At 41.5% G+C, this 26426-nt stretch overlaps 1 protein-coding gene across 1 annotated transcript in view; it reads right to left on the reverse strand.

The window, feature by feature from the left end:
* The window catches only part of MYH15 (myosin heavy chain 15), a 45555-nt gene that overhangs the window by 8879 nt on the left and 10250 nt on the right, over window positions 1-26426 (reverse strand). Inside the window, exons 9-34 of the mRNA XM_058836214.1 lie at window positions 25787-25879; window positions 24667-24730; window positions 24476-24574; window positions 22504-22607; window positions 21949-22087; window positions 21239-21357; window positions 20003-20152; window positions 19531-19701; window positions 18285-18464; window positions 16863-16995; window positions 14993-15060; window positions 13485-13572; window positions 13132-13249; window positions 12762-12885; window positions 11942-12078; window positions 11326-11581; window positions 10591-10833; window positions 9787-9963; window positions 9142-9287; window positions 8462-8552; window positions 7098-7487; window positions 5999-6125; window positions 4758-4876; window positions 4097-4293; window positions 2730-3079; window positions 2053-2177 (exon numbers count right to left, since the gene is read on the reverse strand). Of these exons, the coding sequence (XP_058692197.1) occupies window positions 2053-2177; window positions 2730-3079; window positions 4097-4293; window positions 4758-4876; window positions 5999-6125; window positions 7098-7487; window positions 8462-8552; window positions 9142-9287; window positions 9787-9963; window positions 10591-10833; window positions 11326-11581; window positions 11942-12078; window positions 12762-12885; window positions 13132-13249; window positions 13485-13572; window positions 14993-15060; window positions 16863-16995; window positions 18285-18464; window positions 19531-19701; window positions 20003-20152; window positions 21239-21357; window positions 21949-22087; window positions 22504-22607; window positions 24476-24574; window positions 24667-24730; window positions 25787-25879 (4008 nt within the window). The remainder of the gene's footprint in view (window positions 1-2052; window positions 2178-2729; window positions 3080-4096; window positions 4294-4757; window positions 4877-5998; window positions 6126-7097; window positions 7488-8461; window positions 8553-9141; window positions 9288-9786; window positions 9964-10590; window positions 10834-11325; window positions 11582-11941; window positions 12079-12761; window positions 12886-13131; window positions 13250-13484; window positions 13573-14992; window positions 15061-16862; window positions 16996-18284; window positions 18465-19530; window positions 19702-20002; window positions 20153-21238; window positions 21358-21948; window positions 22088-22503; window positions 22608-24475; window positions 24575-24666; window positions 24731-25786; window positions 25880-26426) is intronic.

The following is a 26426-nucleotide window of genomic DNA, read 5'->3' on the forward strand; positions in this document are numbered from 1 at the left end:
GTCTTGCATAAGCCAGGCTCAGTGTCATTCTGTCCCCCTGCTGCTCTCACTGAACAGGAGCAAAAGCACAGAACTGAACATCATATTTTGGGAGGTGTTCTCTGAAGGGTGGAACTGCACAAGCTTAGCTATGCTTCCACCAATGAGGAAACAGAATGAGGATTGAGAAAACAAAGCTGTACAAAATCCCTGCTGATCTCCAGCCAACATGCAGCAGGTCAGTCAGCTACATGCATCATCACCAGGAGCCACAACAGGAACAGCATTAATGGAGGAATTGATAGGAACGGCACATGGAAATTCTTTGTCATCAGCAGTGACTGCCAGAGGCCCAAATTCACAAGAAAGAGAGAAAATCTGCATTAACCCATTTCTTTCACATTTAGAGTAAGATACATAATCACTTTACTTTTGTTAGTTCCTACTACCACTGAGTTTTAGAAAGCCATTCCACACAGTCCAGGAAAGTAAACTGTGCCCCTCAGATCCCTCAAGAACTAATGTATTCTTTCTAGCAAGGGAAGTTTTTTAACAGGGTACATAATCATTCTCAGCATCTCAGAGCTGTGGAAGGAAGACATGTTCTTTTCTCTGCTCTGATTATGATGCCTATTTGTCTGGCTGTGAGATTCCTGCAATGTATAAAGCATCCTAGAACAGACAAAAGAAATGGCACAGCATTGAAGTTATTAACAGATTCCTGCCACTGGGTGACCTTTGGTTTAGCAGATATTATCAAAATGCAATTCAAAATAAACGCAGCCTTCACTAATAATCCCTTGCTATTTGCTGGGATGCTTCTGCCAGCACTATGCACACTCCTTCTTAGCCTTGTAATGCACCTCACTTCTGATAAAATCTGTCTGCTGAGCCCTTGAAGTGAATAATAAGGATTTCCAGTTAGATTGTTCTGTAGTGGTTTGTTTATGGAGATTGGGATGAGGCAACCCTCTTGGGTATGTGCCTACTTGGCACTGTAGAAATTAAAGCAGTGAGGCCAAATGTCTTTAGCAAATTCCTACAGGACTATTTCCATTTGTCTTCTGAGACTGCTGCATTTTCTAAAGCAGGCTGCAGTGTCCAACACAATATCTGAGACCTTATAAAAGAGATAGTCATCAGGAGGCTTGTTTTCTCATTCTCATAAGCAGGAAATGGTGAATTTACTGTTGGAAACTAGATGGTAGAAATATCTGATAAAATAAAGATTTCTATCTGATGGTAGAAATATCTGATCTGATATCTGATAATTGTGTAAGACCACAATTTTCAACATTTCTGTTTACTGAAAGACTGAAATGTTCTACATTGAAGTGATCAAGGACTGAATTTTGAGGCAGTGGGCAGAAGATTTCTGAGCTTCCTGAAAATGAAAAGCAACCCAAACACCAAACCAATCAAGCAGAGGAGGGAAACAAGGCTAGTGCAGGGTCTAGAAAATGTGTCTTATAAAGAGCAGCTGAGGGACTTGGGTTTTTTAGTCACAAGAGAAGATTCAGGGGGCACCTCTTGTCTCTTCTGCCTACATCAAGAGGACTAGAGGAAATGGCATAAAGCTGACACAGGGGAGATGCAGATTTGATATTAAAGAAAAAAAAAAGTCACTGTATTCCACTGTTTGGGCCTTGGAATAGGCTGTCCAAGGAGGTGGCGTAGTCCCCATACCTTGAGGTATTAAGGAACAACTGGCTCTGGTGCTGGGCAATGTGGTTTAGTGGTTTAGGGGTTTCAGGGGTAGTGTGGGGTGGATGGTTGGACTGGATGATCTCAAAGATCTCTTCCAACCTAGATGATTCCACAATTCTAACAAAAACCCAAAGGCTGCAAGGCACCTCCTTGCAAAAGACCTCCAGTGATGATCATAGGGCTGACATCTTCAAAAGTCACTAGTCAGTCTTGAAGACACTGGCTAGCAAGGCTGGAGGAGCTGGGTGCAGAGAGTTTGCGCGTGCTAGAAATCAACACATTGGCTGTTTTCCCAAGAAGATGAAAGGGATGGAAAATCCTGATAAAGACACCCTCTTCCTTTTCCCTGGAGCTTTCTTTCCTCACCTCTGCTTCTTCCAGAGCCAGCTGAACTTCTGACTTCTCTTGCTCAACCTGCTTCTTGATTTTTTCTATTTCATGGAGGCTCTTGTTTCCTTCACTAATCTGATTGGTCAGATCAGAAATCTCCTCTGAAACAAAAGAGGATAGATGGATTTAGCAAACAGAGAGTTTGGAACATCCTGCAATTCATGGAGAGTGAATAGAGGACCCATTCCTCAAACTACTACCTCAAGGGCTCTTCTGTATGAGAGCCCTGCCTTCCTTTCACTTACAGTGAGATTTTTTACCTGAACAACTTGAAGGTACAGCTTTTCTTGTGAATGCTTTTTGAAGCAGCTATAGTGATTTAGTTTTTATCTGTGATCTGCAGGCTAGAACACCATGCTCTGCTGTTTAGGCTTCATCTACTGCACCTCTATCATCTTTCTTGTTCCTCCCTGGAGGCTGCCTCCTCTGCCAGTGAGTTTCATTGACGAGGGGCAAAGGGAAGCCTTCTCTGCTCTGGCCATACCAGTCTCCAGGTTCAAAACATTCACTGGCAGTGTCTCAAATGACATCGGAAAGCTCATCTCAGGATGAGATAAACATCTTTCCCCACAGCTGCTGCAGGGCACTTGCATCCCTCCAGCCATCTGCTGATGAGGCTCTTGCACTGGCTGCAGGACCTGAATGAAGCCTACCTTGGAGGTTCTTGTTTTCCCTTTTCAAAGTCTCCAGGTGGTCCAGGGTCTCCTCATAGGCATTCTTCAGCTTGAAGAGCTCAGTGCTGAGGCCACGGGCCTCCTTCTGGGAAGCCTCCAGCTCTGCCTGTGACTCTTCATACTTCTGCTTCCAGTCATTGATGATCTTGTCAAAACCACGCTGCTTCTTGTCCAGCGAGGCAGCCGCTGAGTTGGCCTTCTCCAGGTCAATCATCATGTCTTCCAGCTCATTCTGCAGCCTGTGCTTTGTTTTTTCCAGAGAAGAGCATTTGGCATTGGCTGCCTCAATTGCTTCCTCAGCTTCTTGCAGGCGAGCAGCAAGCTTCTTCCTACCAGGTGGGAAGACACAGTGAAATGACCAAGTGTCACTGCTGCCGTGTTATCCAGAAAAATTGACCCCAAAGCAATAACTCAGTAAATCAGTTCTGAAAGGGAAAATGGGGCGGGGGTAAGGATGAGGATGGGGCAAGGGGAAAAGGAACAGAGAGGAAAGTTGAGCCTCTAGACAGAAGGGGCTATGATGGAAAAAAACAGCTTAAATTATGAATACTGGTACGTGGCAAAACATTTTGTGTGTGTCTTTGAATATTTGAAATTGAACTTCTGAACTCTCAGGCACCAGCTAGCTACTTACAAGCTGTAATCAGTATGGCTGGTTGTAAATTTTTTAAAAGACCTGCTCTAAATGACAGTGTCATTTTCCTCCAATCAAGAGATATGAGATACCCAACTGTTAGGAGGCTGTCATGCAGTGGGCTTTTATTCATAAACTATTTAGACTGGGAAAACAGGGAGTCCTGGCAAAAAGAGGTGCTGGAAAGAAAGGACAGCCTAGAAAGAGGATTGTGGAGATATTAGATGAAGAAAATATGTTGAAAATGTGGCGAGATCCTGAAGATAGGAGATGTGCAGAGGCAGAAATTGGAGATGTTCAGAGACTGGGAGCAGCTGGGCAGTGTGAGCCAAAATGACTTTCTGCCCTACTTTCCCAGGGCAGCCATCATCTCCCAGTGGGAAAGGGAAGCCAAGACCAAGGAAATAAAGTACTGGGCCTGGGCAAAGTAAAAAAAGTATGACATAATAGTAGGACATAGTAGGACTATCTAATTTTGTTAGTTCTCTAATAAACCCCAGTGTCCACAGCCACTACTCCAGAAACAAGCCCTCAAGAGAAACATTGACTTCCCCAAGCAATATGAAGAACAGGCCCAAATTACAGCCCTGAGTTTTGAGTGGGAGGGACTTTCCAACCAGGAAAGTTTCCAACCCTATTTCCTTAGCACACAACAAGACCTAGTGAGCACAGTCCTGCCAGTCAAGGGCATGATGGAGCCCATGTAACTCACTTGGCATCTTCCAGCTCCTCAGTTCTCTGAATGGCATCAGTCTCATACTTCGTCCTCCACTGTGCCACTTCTGCATTTCCCTTGGAGAGAGCCCGCTGCAGCTCTGCCTTGGCTTCCTGCTCCTCCTCATACTGCTCCCGCAACAGATCACAGTCGTGCCTGGCCGCTTGCAGGGCATGTGCCAGGGCATTTTTGGACTGTGGGAACGGAAAGATCACAACATTGCAAGGTCACCTACAGCAAAACCAAAATAGCCCCTAGAAACTGAAATGGAGGCTTAAGCTTCTTTCTTCTTTTTTGCCTCTGGCTTTGACAGTCAGGTCAAGTGAGGTGAAAATTGTTTGCAGTCATCCCTAACTGGTGACAAGGGGAAGAAGCTATCAAGACCGAGGAAAATTTAACAACTTTGGAGAAATAACCCAAGCTTTTAAGATGTAAGATCTGAGATTTTGGTTGTCCTGCTGGGTAAGTTTTATTTAGCATTTATGTATGCAGATGATTTTCCCAAACTCTCAAGTCACTCTTGTGACTTGCCTCAGTCAGGGGCAGGAACTTACATCAGTACAATTAGTAGGAATGATTGTCACTCCTATGTCTCATTTCAGCTTTTATCTAGGCCACAATTTCCATTTCATGGAATGGGACACAGTTAAAGCATTACCTTGGTTTCCTCTTCTAGCTGTCTCTTAAGTTCTTCAATCTGTTGTGTAAAGGATGTTTTTCCCCGGGACAGCTGACTTATCAGTGACTCCTTCTCTTCGAGTTGTCTAGTAAACTCACCTGCCATTAGATTTGACAAATAAACAAAAAAAAAAGGAGCAAGATGATGAAATGACAAAGTTTCAGTCAAAAAATCATAGTCCCACCTGTCTAATTCTGCTGAGGAAAAGAACTCACAGTGATTGTGATTGACCTGTTGTGAAGCTTCTTCCAAAGCTGTAACCATCAGATACTCCACCAGGATAGTTTTTTGCAGATTTTTTTTTTTTTCTTTTTTCAATGGGTTTAGTGACTTAAGTTTTCTTGCTTGGTCAGTAGGAGTTTTTTTGTATTGCCAATAGCTTAATTCATTAATTTTACTTCAGTTTGTGGATCAGACTAGATTGATGCTTACTTTCATGGGCAATTGTAGCTGGTTTTACTTTTTTCACTATTTTATATTGCTTTTCCACAGACTTCTTTTCAGAGGGCTGCAAAGCACCCTGAGGACCTCATAACAACCAACATACAGAACAGATGAATACATAAGGAAAACTTCACTGGGAACAGGAAGTGTGTCTCTGCAGGGTGAAAACCACAGTCTTACAGGAGACACAGAATTTAAAACTAACAGGAAATGAAAAATATGTCTTTGAAAATACACAGAACAGTGATATCTGATTAGGATGCAGAAATTAAGTAATACTGATTTGGCCAGAAAGGTAGCAAGAAGTTAGAGGATATGTGGTATTTAGAGGATATATGAACATCTTCAAGGGAGCAATGCTCAAGGTCAAGCTGAAGAAAATGGAATTCACACAGGCCCATCTCCTTTTTCCCTCTAGAATTTCTAGATGCATATACCCTTGTTCCTGAAACAATAGGTACCTAGGCAGCCTGGCACATCCTGGGTTCTGAGCTGGCACATCCATTTTGGTTGATGAGATGTTATCACTCTATGCTGATAAATGTGGGTAAAGGTTTGTTTCAAAAGCCAGTCCAAGGCAAAGTTTCCCCACCAAGGTTATAAGACTACTGAAGATAAAAATGCCAAAAGACACAAAGCTACTGCTCCATTCAGCAATTCCAACCCTGCCACCTTCAGAGCAGATGCCATTGCAGAACATATCTCACTGAAGGAATGTAGAGATGCCCCTGATAAATTCCTGGGAAACAGTCTAGCTGGGCTGAACATGCACATACCGTTCTCACTCTGGAGTTTAGTCTTCTGAGTAGTGAGGTCGTTCATGAGGCGAGTCATTTCCTCCAGTTTTGTTTTTGTCTCATTCAGATGGTCCTCATAAGTGCGACAAAGCTTCTCTGCATTGGCCTAATGGGAATCAGGAGAAAGACAAAGAAAGTTGTAGCCTCCAGGCAAACATTTGGAAGCTGTAGCCTTCAAAATGTGTCCTTTTTTCGGTGTGTTTGTCTTTCAGAGGAATGGCAGATAGCAAAGACACAAATATCACAGTAGTAGAGCAGGAAAGAGCAGCCCCACATCTGTGACCCCAGGCCATGGGATTCCCCATCAGACCACCTTCCCCATTTGTTTTCCCTGAGCTGTATTCTGAATGTAAGCATCAGTGTAAAAAGTCTCTGCAAGAACTTCAGCAGCAATCACGTGCCTATGAAGTTCAGGCATAGCCGCCTCATAATTGCTAGATGGGAAAATCACCTCCAATGAAAATTGCTCTACTGATTCTGCTTTAATTGCCATTTATCATAAATTGGGTTTGATGACAGCTTTCTAACTCTGAGAATACTGACATTTCTTTTCCTCACTTGCACTGAAAGAAATCTATTTCAAGTGCTCTGAAAGCTACTGAGATTATCTACTCAGGAAACAAAATCCACAATTCAGCTGTAGGAAGTGAAAATATACAGTGTGATCATGCAAGCCTTTGCTTTGCACTCTGTGATAACATGGATCAAAACTGTGAACCTAGGGCAGGATCTGAAAGGAGACTGCTTAGGGTGAGAGATATCCTGACTTGGATGGCATCACTCCAGTTATCACCAGCTTGGAGGAGCCTAATTTACTTGACATGTTTTTGTGCCCTGAGATACATGAATAAACAACATGCTTGGGACTGAGGATGCACTGTGTGTTTCACACAGGCCATCTTAGTTACTGTCCCATCTCTAGGGAAGAAAGGTTGTATCATCAGCTGGGTAAGGGAGACATGGTGCAAGACACCACCTTCTGAAACACTTCAGCCATACCAGGTGGCCTGGGAAACCTTCAGACCAGCCTTCGCTACCCATGATTTTTCGGGGCTTTGGAAAGCCTCAGGACCCTTACTTTCCCCTTGACCATCTGCTCCATGTTGGATGAGAGATCATCCACTTCCATCTTCAGCTCGCTTTTCTCCTTCTCCAGTTTCTGCTTGACCCTCTGCAGGTTGTCCAGCTGCTCCCCCATCTCGGCCACACTGTCCGCGTGCTTCTTCCTCAGCGTGGCGGCCGTGGCCTCGTAGTGCAGCGTGGCCTCCTCCAGGTCCCGCCGCAGCTTCAGGAACTCTGCCTCGCGCTTCTTGTTCATCTCCAGCTGGGCAGCTGTGGCTCCCCCAGCCTCCTCAAGACGCTCACTCAGTTCCTCCAGCTCTCGGGCCAAATCTGATCTCTGCTTTTCCACCTTGGCTCGAGCAGCTCTTTCTGCTTCCAACTCCTCTTCTAGCTCTTCTATACGAGCCTGCCAGAGCAACATGAACACTTTGGGGTCAGTTTTATGATGATTCCCATCAGAAGACCATGAGGCACCTTACAAACTGCTAAACCCTCTGCCAGCCCATATTTTACCTCACTGGCAGAAGCTCAGCAGTTAAAGGACTTGCCCATTTGTGTCAGTAAATCAGATCCTGAGCTATGTGATATGATGATGAGTCACATCTTGCTTGCAGTAGATTATTCTGCAAGTTCTAGTTCAAGACATATAGGTCCAGTGCATTGACCTTATGTTCATGTGTTTGACATTCAGTGGAAATACATGTGAGGACTTAGGTGCTAGTAGGGGTAACTGCAACAAATTCTCATTCTGAGATCTCCACAACTGGAGTAATTTATCCCTAGGAATGTTAAGACAGGGTTTCAATACAGCAGTGTGTAGAACTGCCTGGATAGCAAATATTTATTGGAAGCACTTCTTTTTATTAAAAGATTATTTTCACCAATCTGCACTTTACATCCAAGTTATACAAATATTCTTTTTTAACAAAAAAAGGTAGAGCTGTTATTTTTGAGTCCAGACATTGTGTTTGGACTGTGCTGAATTTCTTTGGCCTTTTAATTTCTATTGAAAACTTCCTGTATCTTTTAAACTTTTCTCTAAATTTCAAATCCATGCTAATCACTGCTGAACTCCTCTCCAGGAACTACCCTCACCTCCATGGTTTGGAACAATGTTATGTGCCCAAAACAAACCACCAGAGCCTTTCTGCCTTGCCTGAAACCACTGCCATTCTGTGGTCATCTGCCCTGCTACTGGGAGGAAACACTGCAGAACGACCATCCCGAGGAAAAAAGGGATCTGTCTGGGAAGCTATGGACATGTACCACTTTGTGTCTCAAAGAGGAGCTGCAGCTAGCTGTGAAAAGTTTCTGCAAGGTCTTTCAGTGAGGCACAAAGAGAAACTTGTCCTAAGATATACGATAAAAAAGCAAGCTGACCTGAAGCTCCTTGATCTTCTTCTGCAGCTGCATCACTATAGCTTGTTCATCTTCTATCTTGGAATTCAGCTGGCTCATTTCAAATTCTTTCCTAGCACAAAAAGGAAAATCCTACTGTGACAATTTGCCTTGAAGCTTGAAGTTAGGAATTTGAAATTTTTAAAAAGTTGTTCAATAAAACTTGTACCGCATCTAAAAATGAAAACAATTCTCATGTATTACAATTTGCATGAGAACACATTTTCCTCTGAACAGCAGTTTCCAAGTCAAGTCTCTGCATGCATTTGTGCAATTATATTTCTGGTTCTTTGTGTCATACAAAAATAATGCTATTTTCAGACTCAATGGACAAACATATTTAACAGAGTCAGGTCTCCCAACAATACTGCCACAGCTAGTTAGGATGAACAACCTTAGAGAATTTCGTCAGATTTCTCCTCTAAGCAATGAAAAACATTAGTAAGTTTCTGGGTTGCTTTTTTTAATGTAGGAAAGTTTAATGAATTCTAGTGTTTTGGGTATTGTGTATACAAGAGTAATTTTGTCTCCCTCCTTGGCTACACATTTTCATAATGGAATTTTCTTTCAGCCACCATCAGAGCAGGATGACACACCTGAAGGCTCTTAAATGACACTGTAACTGTGCTGCTTTATTTGGTACAACAGAATCAACTTCTTACTTTTTCAGCTTTTCTTCCATCTGCAGCTTGTCATTCTCCAAGTCCATGACACTCTCTTGGGTCAGCTTCAAATCCCCTTCCAGTTTGCGTTTTGCCCTTTCTAGGTCCATCCTGATTTTCTTCTCTTGTTCAAGTGATCCCTCGAGCTTTAGGAGCAAAGTCACTTAATGAATATATTGAACACAAATGGTTTACAACAGTCAGATGTAGGCTGTGCCCTACTGTTCTCTGCTGAGTTCTAGTGAGCTGTGAAGCAGAAGCACTTAAGCATCCTAGCAGGGTTTGTTTTCTAGCAGCCAGTGGGAATAAGGGCTACAGAAATAGAACAAAAGGGTTAGTCCATGCTTTACATTTGTGCAAGCATTACAGTTCTCTTAGTGACAAAAGTCTGTTTGACTTCATGCCAGTTACACTGCGAGTGCAAGTTGGGAGGATTTTCCCTTGTTATTGCAGTCCTTTGAGAGGCTGAATCAGATCAATTTTTGTGGTATTCCTGTAATTATACCTTTTACAGACAGTACAAGGAGTACATTTCTAAAAGGAGAGGAATATTTCAAAGTTTTGCAAGCTTTCAGTCTCATGAAAGGTCCACTCTAAGTGGTGATCAAATGAGCCTTGTGAAACATAAAGGAAGAACCAGCTTACATCATCCACTTGCTGTTCCAGCTTCACTTTAGCTTTGCTCAGTGTGTTGACCTTGTCCTCTTCTGCTTGTAGGTCATCTAGAACTTGCTGATGAGATTCCTGCAAGGACTTTTTCTCCTTGGTAAGTTTGCTGATATTCTCATCGAGTGTTGCCATTTCTTCTGTCAGATTTTTCACCTGTGGGAAAAAAGGAAGATGTGTATGTAAGACTTTGAAGGAAGGGATTGTCATAACATGTCTCAAATTACTATCTGATCTGAACTTGTAAGCAGGAAAACAAGAGAAAGAAAGGGATCTCTCCCCTCCCAGCACCTCATGGCTTTTTGAGTTAAATTGTTATCAAGGTAGTTAATATCTGCCAGTTTTTGATGTGGGGATAGTACATTTTTTCAAACATACTAAATTCTTTTCAGAGTCACTCCCATTGTGGTGGACTCCAGCTTCTGATTCTCTCTGGGAGGAGTAGGAGAGGAGTTTTTTACATTTAAAGCATTTTTACATGCTTTAATGAGGAGAGCTGAAGGAATTAATGGTTACAGCAGAAGATTGTTTATCTTAAAATGTCCCAAATAGTTTAATTCTTTAGCTGAAGTGCAGTAAGACTTACTTCAAAAAAAAAAAAAGAGGAAACAGGCTCAGAGGTAATAATTTTTGCCTCATAAAGTCAAATTACTGTACCTACAGACCCTTCCTTCAGTGTGGCCTGTATGACAAACAGTGTAAAACCATCAGAAGACCTGTAGCACTTGTTGTAAAGGTAATCCATGCCCATCCTCTCCTGAACACATGAAGTTCTGAATGTACCTTGTTTTCAGTAGCATGTTTCTCTTTCTCTACTTTTGCAAGTGTTATTTCAAGATCATCAATATCCTTCTTAAGCTCAGAGCACTCATCTTCCAATTTTCTCTTCTTAGAAGTCAGCTCAGAATTCATCTCTTCCTCATCCTCAACCCTCTCTGTCAGTTCTTTGACTTTGGCTTCCAGCTGAATCTTGGATTTAATCAGCAAGTCGCACCGTTCCTCAGCATCTGCCAGAGTGTCTTGCTCCTGGTGTGGCACAAGGAAGAGGACAACAATGACTCCCTGGCACTTTTCTCCCTCACTTGTCCCCTAGCCTGTAACTGGTCAGGGAGCCTGATACAAAGCAAGAAAGCAGAGTAAGGAAAATTTCCTACTCTTGATTTCAGAAGACAAGTAATTAACAGAGCAGGATGAAATAGGGGTGAGCATGACTAGTCACATACGAGACTACTTGCATGTGTTACTACTGTGGACATTGCCTTGAACAGAATCTGTTAAGATTTGGATTCTCAGCCCACCTGGTTATATGCTGGTTATATATGCATATATATAACTATATATATGCATATATATAGTTATATATACCAAAACATGAGAGCTTCTATCCGCTCTGAATTTTGGCAAGGCTTTGACATGATCAGCAACTTATTTTTATTAAATTCCACTAACACTCTAGTCTGCAAACCTTTGAGTTTCAAAGAATGTCTAATAAGTATATAAATCTATGTGTCTACTCACAGCTTGCAGCTGGAGAAGCAAATCATTTTTTTCCTGAACTAAAGAGACTTGTTTTTCCTCAAGTTCCTTTCTTCGGGCTTCGGATTTTTCCAGGGCCTCCTTCAGCTTCAAGAATTCTTCCTTCATATTGGCCATCTCCTTTTCAGTTTCTGCACTCTTCAGGAGAGGCTTGATCTTAAAGAAAAGCTTCATCCAAGGCCAGTTCTTGACAGCCATAAAAGCGCGGATGTTCCACTGAATTACAAGAAGGGCGTCCCTGGTTTAAGAGAAAATAAACAAAATTCCCCAAATCTTAGCCTGAATTGAAAAAGTGAGTTTTCATTCTCAGTCTGTTTCGTAGTTCTCTTCCGAGCAATATTAGGAAACCGTACTAATTTCCAAGAGATACAAGAAACTTCCTCCAAATCTCTTTATTTTTGGAGACACAAAAATTTTCTAAATCTCATTTTCACCAAAGCTGCAGGCAAAGTTGCTATTATTTTTATCATACATACACTTAAAGCTTTTAATTTAGGGTTATCTGTTGCCTTAGGGACTGTAATTAATGGCTCTATTCAGCTTATAATTAAATGGTAATTACTATTATCTGCTAAGATTTAAGGGGATGCCTTCATACCTGCGCTCCACTATCTTCTGAAACTCAATCCGCATCAATCTGCCGCGTGCTCTTGCCTGGATCATTGTTAAGATTTTCGCAAGTCTCTCATCCCTCATTTCTTCTAGATGGCCCAAGAGACCAGCCTTGAAGAACACCTGGTACATGCACAGATGTCAGTTCACCACGAAGAAGGGTTTATATCAGAGTTACAGTGACCTTGCTGAAATGGTTCACACTGGTATTCTTATTGACACATCAGAAACTAGGAGAGTATAGAGGGCCAAATACTACTTGCATAAGGGACTTCACTGTACAGTTCCAGAGTTGTTTTAAAACTGGGTTTTATCTCCCCAGTTTTGAATAGGCTGAACAGTTTTATTGCCACAATACCTATCAGCTGCGGCAGGGTTCCAAGTAGGTCAGCTGAACCATAACTCCTGACTCCCAGAAATCCCCGCTAATGGGATCATGTGAGAATTGCACATGGCCTCATTTCAAAAGAGGCAGCTGATCTTGTGGCCCATCTATGTTTGAATGTACCTATATAATATAAAATAAGCTATTGTTTTACTGGGGTGCATGGAGCATCAGCTGCTGCTGTGTCTGCTTGTAGAGTTGCTCCAGTAAAAGCTTTGAGCTAGACAGTTAAATTTCCTCTAGCACAGCTTAGAACATAATATCACTTTGTTTCTATTTTGCTGCCATTTTGCTAGTTTCTTGTATTATTAAATCTCCATTAAACACCACTGCCAGAAATTGCAGTGTCCTACTCTGCAAATTAAATACCAGATCTATCACTTTTCTCTTTACATAAGCAATGATAGTCTCTTCCAGTTACCTTGGTGTGTCCAAAACGATATTGGGTATGGTCAACATCTAAAGATGCCATCAGTTTTTCAGCAGCTTTTCTGCTATCCACAAACTTGTCCTCTGGGATTGCTCCTGGGTTCAGGATGCGGTACCTAATTAATAATTACAAATGAGAAATGTGTAAAATTGGCTTAGATTCTGCTTTAGGTTTTTTTTCCCCCTTCCCCCAAAAACTTAAAAAATAAAAAAAACCCAAACCAAAACACCCAGGGTCTTCAATCAATGTGCTTTGTATCTAGACAGACAGAAGGAGGAACAGAATTCTGCATTCCATGTCAGGCAAACTGAATGGAAGATAAACTTGAATGGATCAGGAGACAGTCATAGCTCTGCATTACCTTTGTTTGAAGTCAGCATAAAGCACTCTGTTTGGGAAGCCCTTCCGGCAAATGCGAATGCCTTCCAGGACACCATTACAGCGGAGCTGATGCAAGACAAGGAATGCATCCATTTCTCCTGCAGGGGGAAAACAAGGCTAAATTAAAAGGAGTTTCTCCACAGGGCTTCATCTTCATTTCCCCAAGGAAAGTGGAAAATGTGAGATGACATCTCCTGAGACAGCAACATGATTGGATAAGGTAAAAAGCACAGACAGTATTTAAAATAAAGTACAATCTGGTGACTCAGAAGTAAGTAATAGAATGACAGAGCTAAATATTCTAAAATCTTAAGACTATTGTCTTTTTCATACCTGGAGTTTTTGATTCATTGGGGATAATGCATCGTACAAAGTGAGGGGCTGTAGATTTTAGGTTAGTCATCAGCTTATTTAAATTTTCCTAGAACAGACACATCAAAAACATGATTAGCTTTAGCAGTTTAGCGGAATTCCAATCACTATTTCTTTGGTTTGCTGGTTGTTATTTTAAGAAGCTCATTTTTCTAAAAATTCTCCAACAAAATTATAAGCTTACCAAAATTATTAGAGAGAATGTGTTCAAATAAACCAAAGTAATATTTAACATTATTATAGGATTCCACATCAGTTTTAGCAAAGAAGATATGTGTTTTACTTACAACCCCAGAAACTCAGGGCCCTAGATGAACAGCAAGCAAGACTCAGCATCATCTGGTGGAGCATTTCTGTAAAGCCAGCTGCATCTTTGCCTAGTCACTTCCCCACTCAGTGGGGAGAGCTCACCTTTCCCACCTGTTCCTCATAAAGGCTGAGTTTTTATCTCCTGACCAAACATATTCCCTTTATTGGTCTTAATCAAACATGTCCCAGGCAGACAGCAAGCTAGCTCAGAAGCCAGCCAAGATCACCAGGCTCTGGGGAAAGTGTTTTGTCTGGAAAGTAGAAAATGGAGCCCATGGGAGGAGGAATGTAATGCCATCAGCACAACTGTGCAAACTGCAGATTTCTCATGCACCAGTCAGGACAACAAACAACCTGAGATAACTGCTGCTTGTGTGCTGGAAAGGGGGCTTCTGTCTGTGGCTTATTAATTATCGTCTGAGTGCTCCTTCAGCCACCGTTTTACTTCCTCAGCTGGTTAGATGCAGGTCTCCATTTCCTGTGATTTCCCTTCATGGGGAGTATCTCCAAACAAGATAAAATGACATGACTACACGTCATGGCATCTGACATGACTACAACTACATCCTTCCCAAACTGAGGTTTACTGACATTACAGCTTCCTCAATGTTACCCATAGAAATGGTAATAATGGTAAAAAAAAAAGATAAATAACCCCATTTTTCCTCAGGCACGATCTTAGTGACAGCTTCCACCAGGAGCACATGCCAGTCCCAGAAGAAGGGAATAACTGAGGAAACAAGAGGCTTTATGCTGCTTCATTCAACAGCTTTTGTTTTCCATGACTGCTCTAACCCTAGGATCCAATTACAAGCAGTGATCAGATAGGGACTAGCAAATTACTTGTAATCAGTTCCTGTTCCAAAGACAAGCATGAAGCTGTAAGCAACAAAATAAGTGATACAGGTTGTTGGCACCATTTTGTGATACTTTCTAAAACACAGTAAAAAGAACAGTTTCCTGACCAAGATGATGAAATGGAGCAGCCCCTGGCATGCAGTTTTAATAGCAGTGTATTACATTAGCCAAGGTAAATAACCCTGTCCACAAGTCAAATTTCAATGTTGGATTTCAATTTTTTCCTGTCCAGTACAATCTTTAACATTCTTCTTCAATGCATTGTCTTAACTCAAGCCATCAGATGTGGAGAGGTAACAAACCTTGTGCAATGAGGACACTGTTTGGAAAGATGCACCTTTCTTGCGTTTCTTTTCTCCACCCTGGTCACCTAAGGAGGTAAAAAGAAGCATAAACCAATCTTTATCTCAGTAAGGAGTGCAGGCAGAGTGTGGAAAACAGCCCATTTTAATAGTGCTGCTCTATTTGACTAAAAGGCTCTGATTGCTCAAATTTTATCCAAGGCATTCTGAAAATCATGTGTGATACATCACCCATTTGCAGCTCTCTGTCCATAGTTAGGAATTTTGTCAAAGACCACTGTAAACTTTCTGGATTGCATTTGCATTTCAGATCTATACTGCATCGCTTCTTATGCAGAAAAGCCCATAAATATGAATATGGCAGAAAAATATATTTTAACAAAAGTAATTTGTAGTTTGTTAAAAGCTCCATAGAGTGAAATGATGTAGAAAAAGAAAAACTTAAAGAAAAATAATGCTTATAGAAAAATTGTACTGCACATTGTACTGTATAGAAACTGATTCTCTGCTATGCAGGCACTGAACTTGTGCAAGTGAGATTTGTCTGGAATAAAGAGAAATAAATATTTGTAATTTTAGATGCAGTTATTTTGCATCCCTTGAATTTTGCTTGAAGCTTTGGAGTCAAAATCATTCAGATGCTCCCAAGGAATGCTAGATTCTGACAAGACCTTTACAAAGTTTCACAAGTTCCTGATAAGACCCAAGAATGTACAGCAGTTGCTGCAGCTTTCTAAGCAGTGGGCCATTAGATCATTCCCAGGAGATCTGTCATTGTGTCACCCGTCAACATAAAAGGAGAAGTGAAGAGTGCAATGTGCTTGATGCAATTATCCACAGCCTTTCCCCCTTCAGAAGGTGACACTGCTGGTGAGACTGGAAAAGGCTAATCTGGACAGGCTGTTCCTTTCTCCTGACACCAAAGAAAAGCAAGGTAGTATTCAGACAGACAGGAGCATCCACAGGCAAATAGGCAGTTAGTGACTTGAAAGGATTTGCTCGTGGCAGGACGAGCAAATGTTATTTACATTCAGCTTCATCTCATTCCCATTTCAAAATCTTCAGCCTGCTTGTTTCCTAGGAAAGTGTCATGTGATTCATGACAAGAGCATCTCTTGAAATGAGGTTTCTAATAAACAGGCTGTAAGTGATTGCAACTTCAGGACATAAGAGCTACATCTTTGTAATGAATACCAGTTATTTACTTAAGATCAATTTTCTGAATGTTCATTACTTGTCTTCCCACAAATAAAAGAGTTCTGTGTAAAGGATAGTGATTAAATATGTCCTCAGATATACATTACTATGTACATATACATTGTCAAATAAAAAAACATCAGCAAGCAAAAAGGAAGACATATTGGCAAAGCCCTCTACTGTGGCCAGTGTGGGATGGTGTTACAGTACCTTCAGTGTGTACTTGCCATGAATCCAATAAAATATTCCAAAACTCTCTCTTAAAGTTAGTATTTCTTATTTATTTCAGGGGGGCTGGCAAGAAGTACTACAGCATGAGAAACAAGAACTGTTCTTTTTTTGTTGGCATTTATGTATGCAATCTTTTGTGCAACACTTGGCTGCATATCTGAACACTTGCATGCTCAAACTCCCACAGGGTTGTTCACAGCACAGCTTTCCTTGCCACAGCTGCTCAGAGGTACTGTACATTCAACCTAGCTGAGTTAATGGTCTCCTTCCTATAACTGGAAAACTCCTACAGCTGCTGTGCACATCTAAATGATTAGTCACTGCCTTATCTAGCATTGAAGCAATTGCAGTCAAGAGAATTGCTTAGTTTCTGAAATCCATTCATGCCCAAGCACACATCCCAAAACCCAAAGAAAGCCCATTGTGGGCTGGTTCTGCTTACCACTGTCAGCACCAATGTAGCTTTCAAACAAGCTTGCCAGGAGTTTGTTGGATGATTTCTGGAAAATGCCTACCACGGTTTCATTAAGTGGGTCCTTGTTCTTTTCAAGCCACCCAATGATGTTGTAGGGAACCTACAGCAAGGCATTGAAAACAAGCCAGAGGTTGCAAACATTCCCCTTCAGAGCAGCCAGGAGTTCTTTGCAGTTTGGCTTGAAGCCAATGACTTTATGTGAAGAGCTGTGCTCAGAGCAGTAGCAGCTGCCCTGGTTTTCATCGCTTCCCCTCCAGTTCTCTGCTTCCTAATTCCCAAACCTCTCTTCCTAATAATTAGCATGTGAATCCCACACACCCCTTCCAAACTATCTGGTCCCTACATCTTCTCATGGACTCCATGTGGTTATCTGTGGAGATATCATGTGGCATTGATGTCCCAGGAACCCTGTTAAAAAGTGCTGAAGTATGAATCACACAAGTAATAATTTAACTTCAAAATAGCATACTGCACTGGAATAATTAGGGTTTACTAATAGAGTCTTAATGATTACAAACTAACTCCAGGACTTTGCCACAGATATGTTTAGTGGGAAAATATGTTCCATTATCAGTACCACAAGGGAAAAAAAATTCTAATTTTCTTTGCTGAATGCATTAACAACTACAGATAAGTACCAAGATCAGCATTATTTCTTTTAATAATTACAAAACTAGCTTAATGCTCAATTATAATTTGAAATTAACAGCATCAGGTAAATTCCTGCTCTGCTATGCCGAGGCTTCTTATCAATTATAGTTTGATTAAAAATTCCTGTGACCCTCTCCAGTTCTTTCTGCCTATCTGATCTAAAAGCAGGACTTCAAAACTGGACAAGTTTTGGCTCAGGTATCATACAGGATTATGTTCTTGTTCACCTCATCACCAGTGAACCTGTAAACTGAACCACCACATCAGAACTAACCACGCTTTCTTTTCCTATTTTGACACACTGGTCCTAAAATTAGTAAAAAGTGACTGATTTTTTTTTTTTTTTTTTAATAGCTATCCCTTGAGTTAAAGCAGAAATTAGTTCATTTTTTCAGGAAACTGAGCTGAAAAGTTAGATGCTGCTGATGTTTTTTACTAGTCTTACTTGGATTGGAGGAAAAGTGATTAAGGCAAAGCAAGGCATACTTCCTGCAAAAGAACTATTAGCCCTCCTCAATTTATTTCATTCTATTTGTGCATCTAAGAAGCAGATGTTCTGGAGTTTGGTGGCATCTTACTCTGCTGCAACACCTGTGCAGGGAGAGTAGATATTTACTTTTACTCCTCACCTTTCCTTTCTTCCCCTCTTCATCTTTCCCACTCTCCCTTGTGTGCTACAGCCAAATCCCACCTGGAAGACCTCTGATACAAAGTCTACCTGCCAGCAGAGGAACTTACTGCACCAGCATAATGAAGGAGTTCAAAGTGAGCTTCATATTTCCTTTTCTTATCAGGCCTGGGCTTCTGTAAGTTGGGTGACTTGCCAAGATGGTTGTCGTAGAGTTTGGATTTGAATGTCATATCTGTAGCTTTTGGGAACATGCACTCCTCTTCAAGGATAGACAGGATTCCCAGTGGCTGTGGATTTAAGAGCATCTTTGTTGGGAAATGTTTAGGCTACCTGTTTTCAGTGGCTATGCAGCCTGTAAGTTTTATCTGATGGAATTTTAAGCCTTCAGAATTTTTTCTCAACCTGAGGAGGAAGTCTTTGACTATTCTGTTAAAACAGTAACCACCCCATTCACTATTCAGTATGTCACCTCTGCCTTAGGAGGCCTTATGATGGCTTCCAGAAAGAGTTTGATTTCTCTTTCAGGGAAGCTGGACCAACTAGCATTTTATCATTCATGTCTCAGGAAGAGATGAACAAACCTCGTAGCACTGGGCAGATTGGTTTTGAGGGATTAGGATCATGTGCAAATATCCTGCCCTTGGACAAGAAAGTGGTCAAATAGAAGACCACTTAATAATCAGACTTTCTACTTCTGCTGTTATGAATTTCCTGCTAATGTAAGATGCAAAGTTTTGTTTTTCCTCACAGATCAGCAGGGTTAGATGCTGTGCCCTAAAACATGACAGAAAGAGAGATACAAAGAGAGGTTATAGAGCAGGGGACAGCTGTCCCCACCAGGACCACATTATACTCCCAAAGAAGGGGAAAAGGAAAGGCATATCCCATGCTGGGGAAGTGGTGAGAGGTTTCTTTCCTTTTCAGGGTAGAAAGAGCACAAAGGACTTTGCACATCAGCAGGTAATGTGAGAAAGAGGAGCCTCACGGGAGTCATACAGGGCACGGGACTGAAACATTGCATTTGCCCTGAAAAGCTGAAGAGTTTGATGTTAAGCATGTGTGGTACAGACTAAATAGAGGAACAGCAGGGACAGAGAAAGATAAAAGTGCAAACCAGGAAGGATGATACAGCCATACAAATTACCAGTTACAGCTTGTTGGCTGCTGTTGGCTCTGTAAGGCAGAATTCCAAAGATAAAGCTGAGTAGCCACAAATACTGATTTTCTTTGGGTTCTGTGTTGCAGGTATAAAGGCAGGAAACTTGTCATGCTGTTCACTGGGCCATGAGGACACACCCAAGCGAGCATCCCGAATAAAACCAGTTCAGTGAATGCTCCTTGGCATGTACATACCTTCTCAATTAGATCAATGCAGGCCTGCAGGTCCATGCCAAAGTCAATAAATACCCAATCAATGCCTTCCTTCTTATACTCTTCTTGCTCCAGGACAAACATGTGATGATTGAAAAACTGTTGCAGTTTCTCATTAGTGTAATTGATGCACAGCTGCTCAAAGCTGTTAAACTGCAGAAAGAGATAAAAAAGAAGCATTTGCATTGCAGTTAACTTGGTGGAACAGCAAGAACAAAAATGTTTGCAGCCCAAAGCATATGAGATGTTGTTCCCAGGAACTACTGGCATGTCCCAGCCAAGTGGTTTTTATATCTATTCACGGGGGAAAAAACTCCATGTAAAATCATTCACATTATTTGCCTTATGGGTTTCTCAGCACTTTGCCTTCTGTTCATTTAGAAACACCCAACCAAGAGCTATCTCTTGGCATTGTTTATGTCCTTCCACCCAGTCCTCACACATTAATACTCACATCAAAGATTTCAAACCCAGCAATATCCAGGACTCCAATGAAGAACTGTCTGGGCAGCTTAGTGTCCAAGGTCTTGTTGATGCGGACCACCAGCCATTTGAACATTCGATCGTACACTGCCTTAGATAAGGCCCCAACAGCATACAGAACCTAAAACACATGTTTTAGAATACTGCAGTGTGAAACTAAACTCACTGTGGAACACAAAGCTTTTGGTGCAGTAGATTATTTCAATGTCTGTTTACAGTTTAAATGAAATCTCCCCATGGTTTGTATAATCACCAAGGCATAGTTAATACAACACACAGTTTCTTCTATTATCTCTGCTGAATTTCCTTTGAATCACTGCTAAATATGTGGATGTCTACTAACATGTATGTAAAGTGCTCGTGAAGTACATCTTGGGAAACAGCTGGACAGCAAGTTGCAAATGTTTTAATCCATTATATTTCTGTGGAGGTAAGGTAGCAGAGACTCACAGGCCAGATGCCAGCTATGATGTCCAGAGCTACTGCCAGAGTAGGGTGGAGGTTTATGCTTAAGTTGTTCATCGACATTTGGTTCTAATCTTTGAGGACTGCTATGGCATGAGCAGGCAATAGGAAAAGTCTGTCTAAAGTCTCTTCTTTAGCCTGTGCACATCTGCATCATTAGGATACACCTCTCTGTAGCAGTCTTCTACTTTCTGAGCTTGTACCACAGGCTGTCTTCAAACAGCAACTTTTATTGTAACCAAAACACTGCAGCATCTTCTACAATATTGCTGCAGCTGCAGCATAGCAACCCAAGGACTATTTTACCCTTAAATTAGGAGTTAAAGTGAATACTGCCTTTAGCTGATTGAGGTCACACAAAGATTAAAATTACATGAATAATGAATGAATGATGAGTGAATAAATAATCCATGGCTCAAATCTTCCAGGTAACTATTCTCATCCAGAATTAGCTATCAATCCCCATGTGGTTTTACTGCACCTGGTTTCCTGCAGTGGCTGCTACTAACACATCAGAAAAACAATTATATTCAAAGTAGTGCTGGCCAATATTCCTTTGTCAGTCTCTCCCCCAGTTTCCCTCAATTTCACAATTTCCCCAAGTTTGGGGCTATAACATGAGAACAGGCACTAGAGGCTCATGTTAATATTTCTAGTAGCTATCTGTCTCTCTCAGATGTTACAGGCAAATCCTCAAGGCTTGCAGGACATGTACTGAAATATCCTGAAAGTGCCTCCTTACCTGTTCAACACTTTGACCTTTGGTCACATACTCGTTGCCAACTTTCACTCTAGGGTGCAACAAACCCTTAATCAAATCGGATGAGTTGATTCCCATCAGGTAGGCAGCTTTGTCAGCACCTGGTCAGGAGAAACAAGGTTTCAATTTGCTTTAAATTCCTACATGGAAACATGCCCAGCTTAAAAAAAAACAAACAAAAAACCTTAAAACATTCACTTCAAAAGACAAATTGGTTAAAGGCCTTGGTCTCTATATGATTTGTGTTAGGTATGCCTCTACTCTTCTTATGCTAGGTCATCTGACTACTCTATACCCCAGTTGCTGCAAGAATCTCACTTATGAAACTCTTCAGGTTTAGGGAAAAGATCGTATCTCCACACTGGTTATAGACAGTTTCAGGTGCAAGAGAAAATAAAGAAGCAGGACCTGAAGTCATGAAAGAGAAAGTTAAGGCAGCAGGATTTCACAACCATTTTGTCCAAATGGTCTCAAAAATGGAATTTGATCCTGTTAGTCTGACTGTGTCTGTTCATCTCCTGCTGAGTAAGGTTATCCCCCACTGAATAAGCCTGTTACAAATACGGCACTCTTGGCTGATCAGGGGCTACAGTGTGCAAGAACAAAGCAAACAGGCTGCTGCTTCCTCAGCACAGTGCCTGGTACATGCCAGACTTTTGAAGCTGAGGGGTAATTTTAGGTGTTATTCTTACTTTCAGTGCCGTCAGCCTCTGCCTGCTCTTCTCGGGGTCTTTGCTTGAATTTCATATTCCCAAAGTGCATGATGGCACCTGTGAGCTTGTAGGAACCAGCCTTCTCATCAGGCACAAATCCCAAGATGTCCATGGCTTGCTGTGAAAAGGAAACACAGATATGTTGCCACTTCCCTGCTCAAAAGCAAATTGCAGCCCCACAATCTACCTTTGCATGTCAGAGATTACTATCCTGCGGAGGGGTGTTATCACCCAAAGCAGCCACCCTGAAGGAGCACCCTGAAGACACAGCAGTGGCAGGGGAGCCAGGGGAGAGCTCTCTTCATCTAGCATTTTATATATAAAAATTACAAAGGATGGACATTACAGGTGGAGCAAGGCCAGATTCAAAAGCATAACAGTTTACCAGGCCTTGTGCTTCACAGTCTGAATGCAGTTAAGACCCAATCCTGCTTTTGCTTTAGTCAAATAGTTTCAGGGACAGAAGTTAGGCTCCTCCCAGCAGTCTTCCTCCCCTGATCTAGGAAACCCAGAATCAAATCCATACAGACTTACATCTGTTGCCAACAATTCTTCTCCATCATCCAAGTTGTCCACTGTAACCACTCCTTGTGAGCAAAAGTGGTAGTCATAGGGGTTGGTAGAGATCAGCAGCATGTCTGTAAAAGAACTGCCAAGGTCAGAACTGCCATCCATTCAGGTTATCCTCAAAAACGGAGCTGGTAAACTCAGCTGCAACCTACATTTGTCTCTGCGCTACTGACTTGTTTTGTTGTTTTTATTTCAATAGCTGCAGGGCAGAAACCAGCTCTCTAATTCTACTGTGTTAGTCTGAAGATGGAGAGAAAGCATGAATAAAAAGAATATGGAAATACTGCATGTTAACATTTACTGTGGATACACATCTACTGAGCATGTATTGCAGTATATTGAGTTAATAATTTCCTGTATAGTCCTACTTTCTGCCTCACATGCTTTTAGGGGTAAAAATCCCATCTAAATAGAGATGAGAAAAAGTTTTGAGTATGACCCAAGCCAGGGAGTACGGGCATGGCTCCCCTTTTTTATAACAGACTCAGAGAACAGTGACTTCCAATACCCTTTGCAGAAGACACTTGGCTTTTGATAAACAGAAGTCAGAATATGGCTTGCTCCATTGTCATTCTTTCATATCAAAACCCAAAAATGCAGAGTTATTTTCTACAAAGCTAGCTGGCTCTAAAAGTACAGGCAGATTCCTGCTTCCCTAAGTTTCACCCACATTCACCAGAACAAGCTTTGGACTAGATTTCAATCTTTTGCATGCAGGCACATTTCCCTACATATCTAAATATGTATGAATATTATATGGACATATATATGGCTATCAATATATGTTTATATGAAACATATATTTACATGTATTTATATGAAATCTTATTCTCTATAAGCCTGTCTTTGCTATGTAGTCACTCTGGCATATATTACTTTATCTATAGATACATTCATCCATACTTATTGATATTTATACTTATCCCTATTTAGATATGGATGTGTTTATATACAAGCACACACATTTCTTGTCTACAAAACACAAATCCCTGTCAGTTTCAGCCTCTTCAAGAGCTTGCAGACATGTTCCTGCTGGCCAGAAAGGTATGTGCTGTTGTGGAGCGCACAGAGTTTATGAGAAACAGAGCATTCTCCCAGCACAGGGATTCTCACAGGAATCTCAGTGCAAAGCTTCCTTTAAATCTTTCCCCTAATTGTCATTAATTAGGCCACGTAAAGCTTAGAGTGTTAAGGACTTGACCACGCACTGTCAGGATAATAAGACTTCAAAAGAGATTATGATTGCTATGGCTTAGTGGGAGTTTAGCAGAGCAATAGAGTGACTCTCCAACATAACTTATTTCAGAGCACAAATTGAAGTCAGCAAACCACATTGCTTAAATAACTAGTGAAGCTTTTATTTCAAAGCATCCCAGCCCCTTCTCCAGTGGTTCTGTGGGACCACACTGAGCCAGGGGAAGCTTGAAAGGGGTAATCTCCACATAATCAGCAGCTGGCAGCTTTGAATATTCTCTCCTGCTACACAACACGCTGGGATGTCAGTTTAGTCACTTGGGGCAGAAAGAGGAAACTAGCTTTTCTTTGCGGACCCATAAGCAAGTCTTCTCATATGTGAAAATCTGGATAATTAAAGTTTCATTGCCACAAATGCTTTGAAGGCATAGCATTTTCCAGATGTTTTGAGACCTTGGATTACACAAATTCAGCGTGACACTTTTTGCCTTTACAGTGCTATGTTTTTAAAGTCCTGCCTGAGTCTTACTCCCATTAGACTAATCTGTCATATGAGAAAAAAAATGGTCTCTGCTGCTGCCACTGGAAAGCATCTCTAAAAGATTGTATCTGACAGTGGAAGTTCAGTTTCATCAAGGGGAAGCATAAGGGCCATTCTGCACATGGGTTTGCCTCCTAACCCCTTATCCACTGTCTATTGAGTTTTAGGTTCTTAAAAGCTGTGGATCCACATAAAGCTTACCTAGTAACTCTGGTTTCTTTCCTGACAGGATTTGGTAGAAGATGTGATAGTCTCTTTCACCAGGTTGCTGGAAAATCACTCGGGATTTCTCTAATAAATCTAGTCACACAAAGGAAAATTCAGTGAGAAAGGGTCTCGCAGCTTTCAGATGAACAATTGTATTTTTTAAAAGGAGAGAGTTTGCTGCTTACAAATCTCAATATCAGCAGATGACAGCTTGCCTGTAGTTCCAAAATGGATTCGGATAAATTTACCCTAATTCAGACAGAAGAATATTCTAATTAGTGCATATAGTATACACAGAGGGAAACAAAGAATGCAGCTTGAAGGCAATCATTTGGCCCAAAGAATCAATTTATGCAAACTCCTTGGCTTTGCACAGGCATATTTTCAATGAAGAATATCAAACAATGATATTACTGTCTTCCAAGCCTAAATCTGTACATAGAGCTATGTAATCTGCTTGTGGATAAAGGATAACAGTGTACTTATCTGCTGGGCTAAGATATGGCAAAGCACATGGCTTCCAGTTGCTTGATGCAGGTTTACTGTAATGCAGGACTCAGAGCATTAAGCCTGAGCTTAAGATACACAGGCTCCTTTTTTTGGCTTCTCCTCATTTGCAGTCCTAACTTTCATGCACCTACTTATGTCAGAAGAGTGCTGTGATTTTACACAGCTTCGCCCATTAAATTTACATATCCATCTCTCTGAATTCATAAAAAATTAGTAGTTTTCATTTAGCTTCTCATATTCAAACACACAAACTTTTAAAAATAATTTCCATTCCAGCTGACAAGCTCCTTATACAACTGTGTAGATTTACAGATGCTTACAACCTCTGGTCCTCTCCACCCCACCCAATTTAATTTTTAGCAAGATTTGTTAGGGAAGCATGGGCTCCAAGCTCAGGTTTGTCATCCTCATGCCATTCCTTTCGGATCTCTCAGAAGATGTCAGCCAAGTGCAGCAGAGGCAGAGCTCCCAGGAGGATTGCTCTCCTGCAAACCTAACAGGGAGGAGGAGAGCCCCAAGGTGGTGGCAGCACGGAGGGATAAGCAGGGACAGCTTACTGGGCTTTGCTTGTCTTCTGTTCGTTTTAAACAATTTAAAATGTTCAAACAATTATTCAAGCTTGATCTTTCTTTGTCTCTTCAGATTTCTGTTACATCCTACTATGTTATCTTTCCACTCTGTGGAAATCCAGTAATTTTATTGGGCAAAATGGAAACTATGAAGGGATTATGACAAAGGTGTTATTAACTGGCCATTGTTGAATAAGACAATCACTAGATTATGCTGCAGACTTACAAAACGTGAGGAATTGTCGTTTCTCAGGGTTTTGGCATTTCCGAAAGCTTCTAGGGCTGGGTTTGCTTGAATGATTTGATCCTCCAAGGTTCCCTGGAAACCAAGGTTGAAATACTGTTGAGAAACCTACAGGCCACAGACTCAGCTGTCAGCTCTAGCTCAGCCATGCATTCGCTTACGGAGAGGAGCCTCGGTAGCAAAGTGATTTATTTAGCTTCACCCCAGGGGCGGCACAGTGTGAACAGCAGAACAGCGAGACCATCAGTCAATTATGAGCGCTTAAAAGGCCTCGAACATTCTGCTGCTCCCTACTGTCTGGCTCTGTAGATTTATGTCTTGTGCCATCTGCATGAGAAAGAAGTCACCCAGTGTACTTCGGAGCATGTGGGGACATCTGAGGAATGAGCAACGTGTGTAGGAGAGGAGCTACTGAAGACAGTGACAAGCACTAGAATGCATTTGATTTAAAAGCACTCGGGAGCTTGCAACATCTGGGATTTTTGGAGATGAGAAAAGCTTTAACCATTGCTTGCACAGAGTTCAGTTTGGGAAGTGAATGACTTTTCCTTCTGGGGCTCCTGGGATCATTCATCATTCACCTGGGAACTACACAAAGTGAAATGCTGAGGCTCGTGGCACA

The sequence above is a fragment of the Poecile atricapillus genome, chromosome 1 (genome assembly GCF_030490865.1).
Source record: "Poecile atricapillus isolate bPoeAtr1 chromosome 1, bPoeAtr1.hap1, whole genome shotgun sequence".
In the NCBI taxonomy this organism is placed as follows: domain Eukaryota; kingdom Metazoa; phylum Chordata; class Aves; order Passeriformes; family Paridae; genus Poecile; species Poecile atricapillus.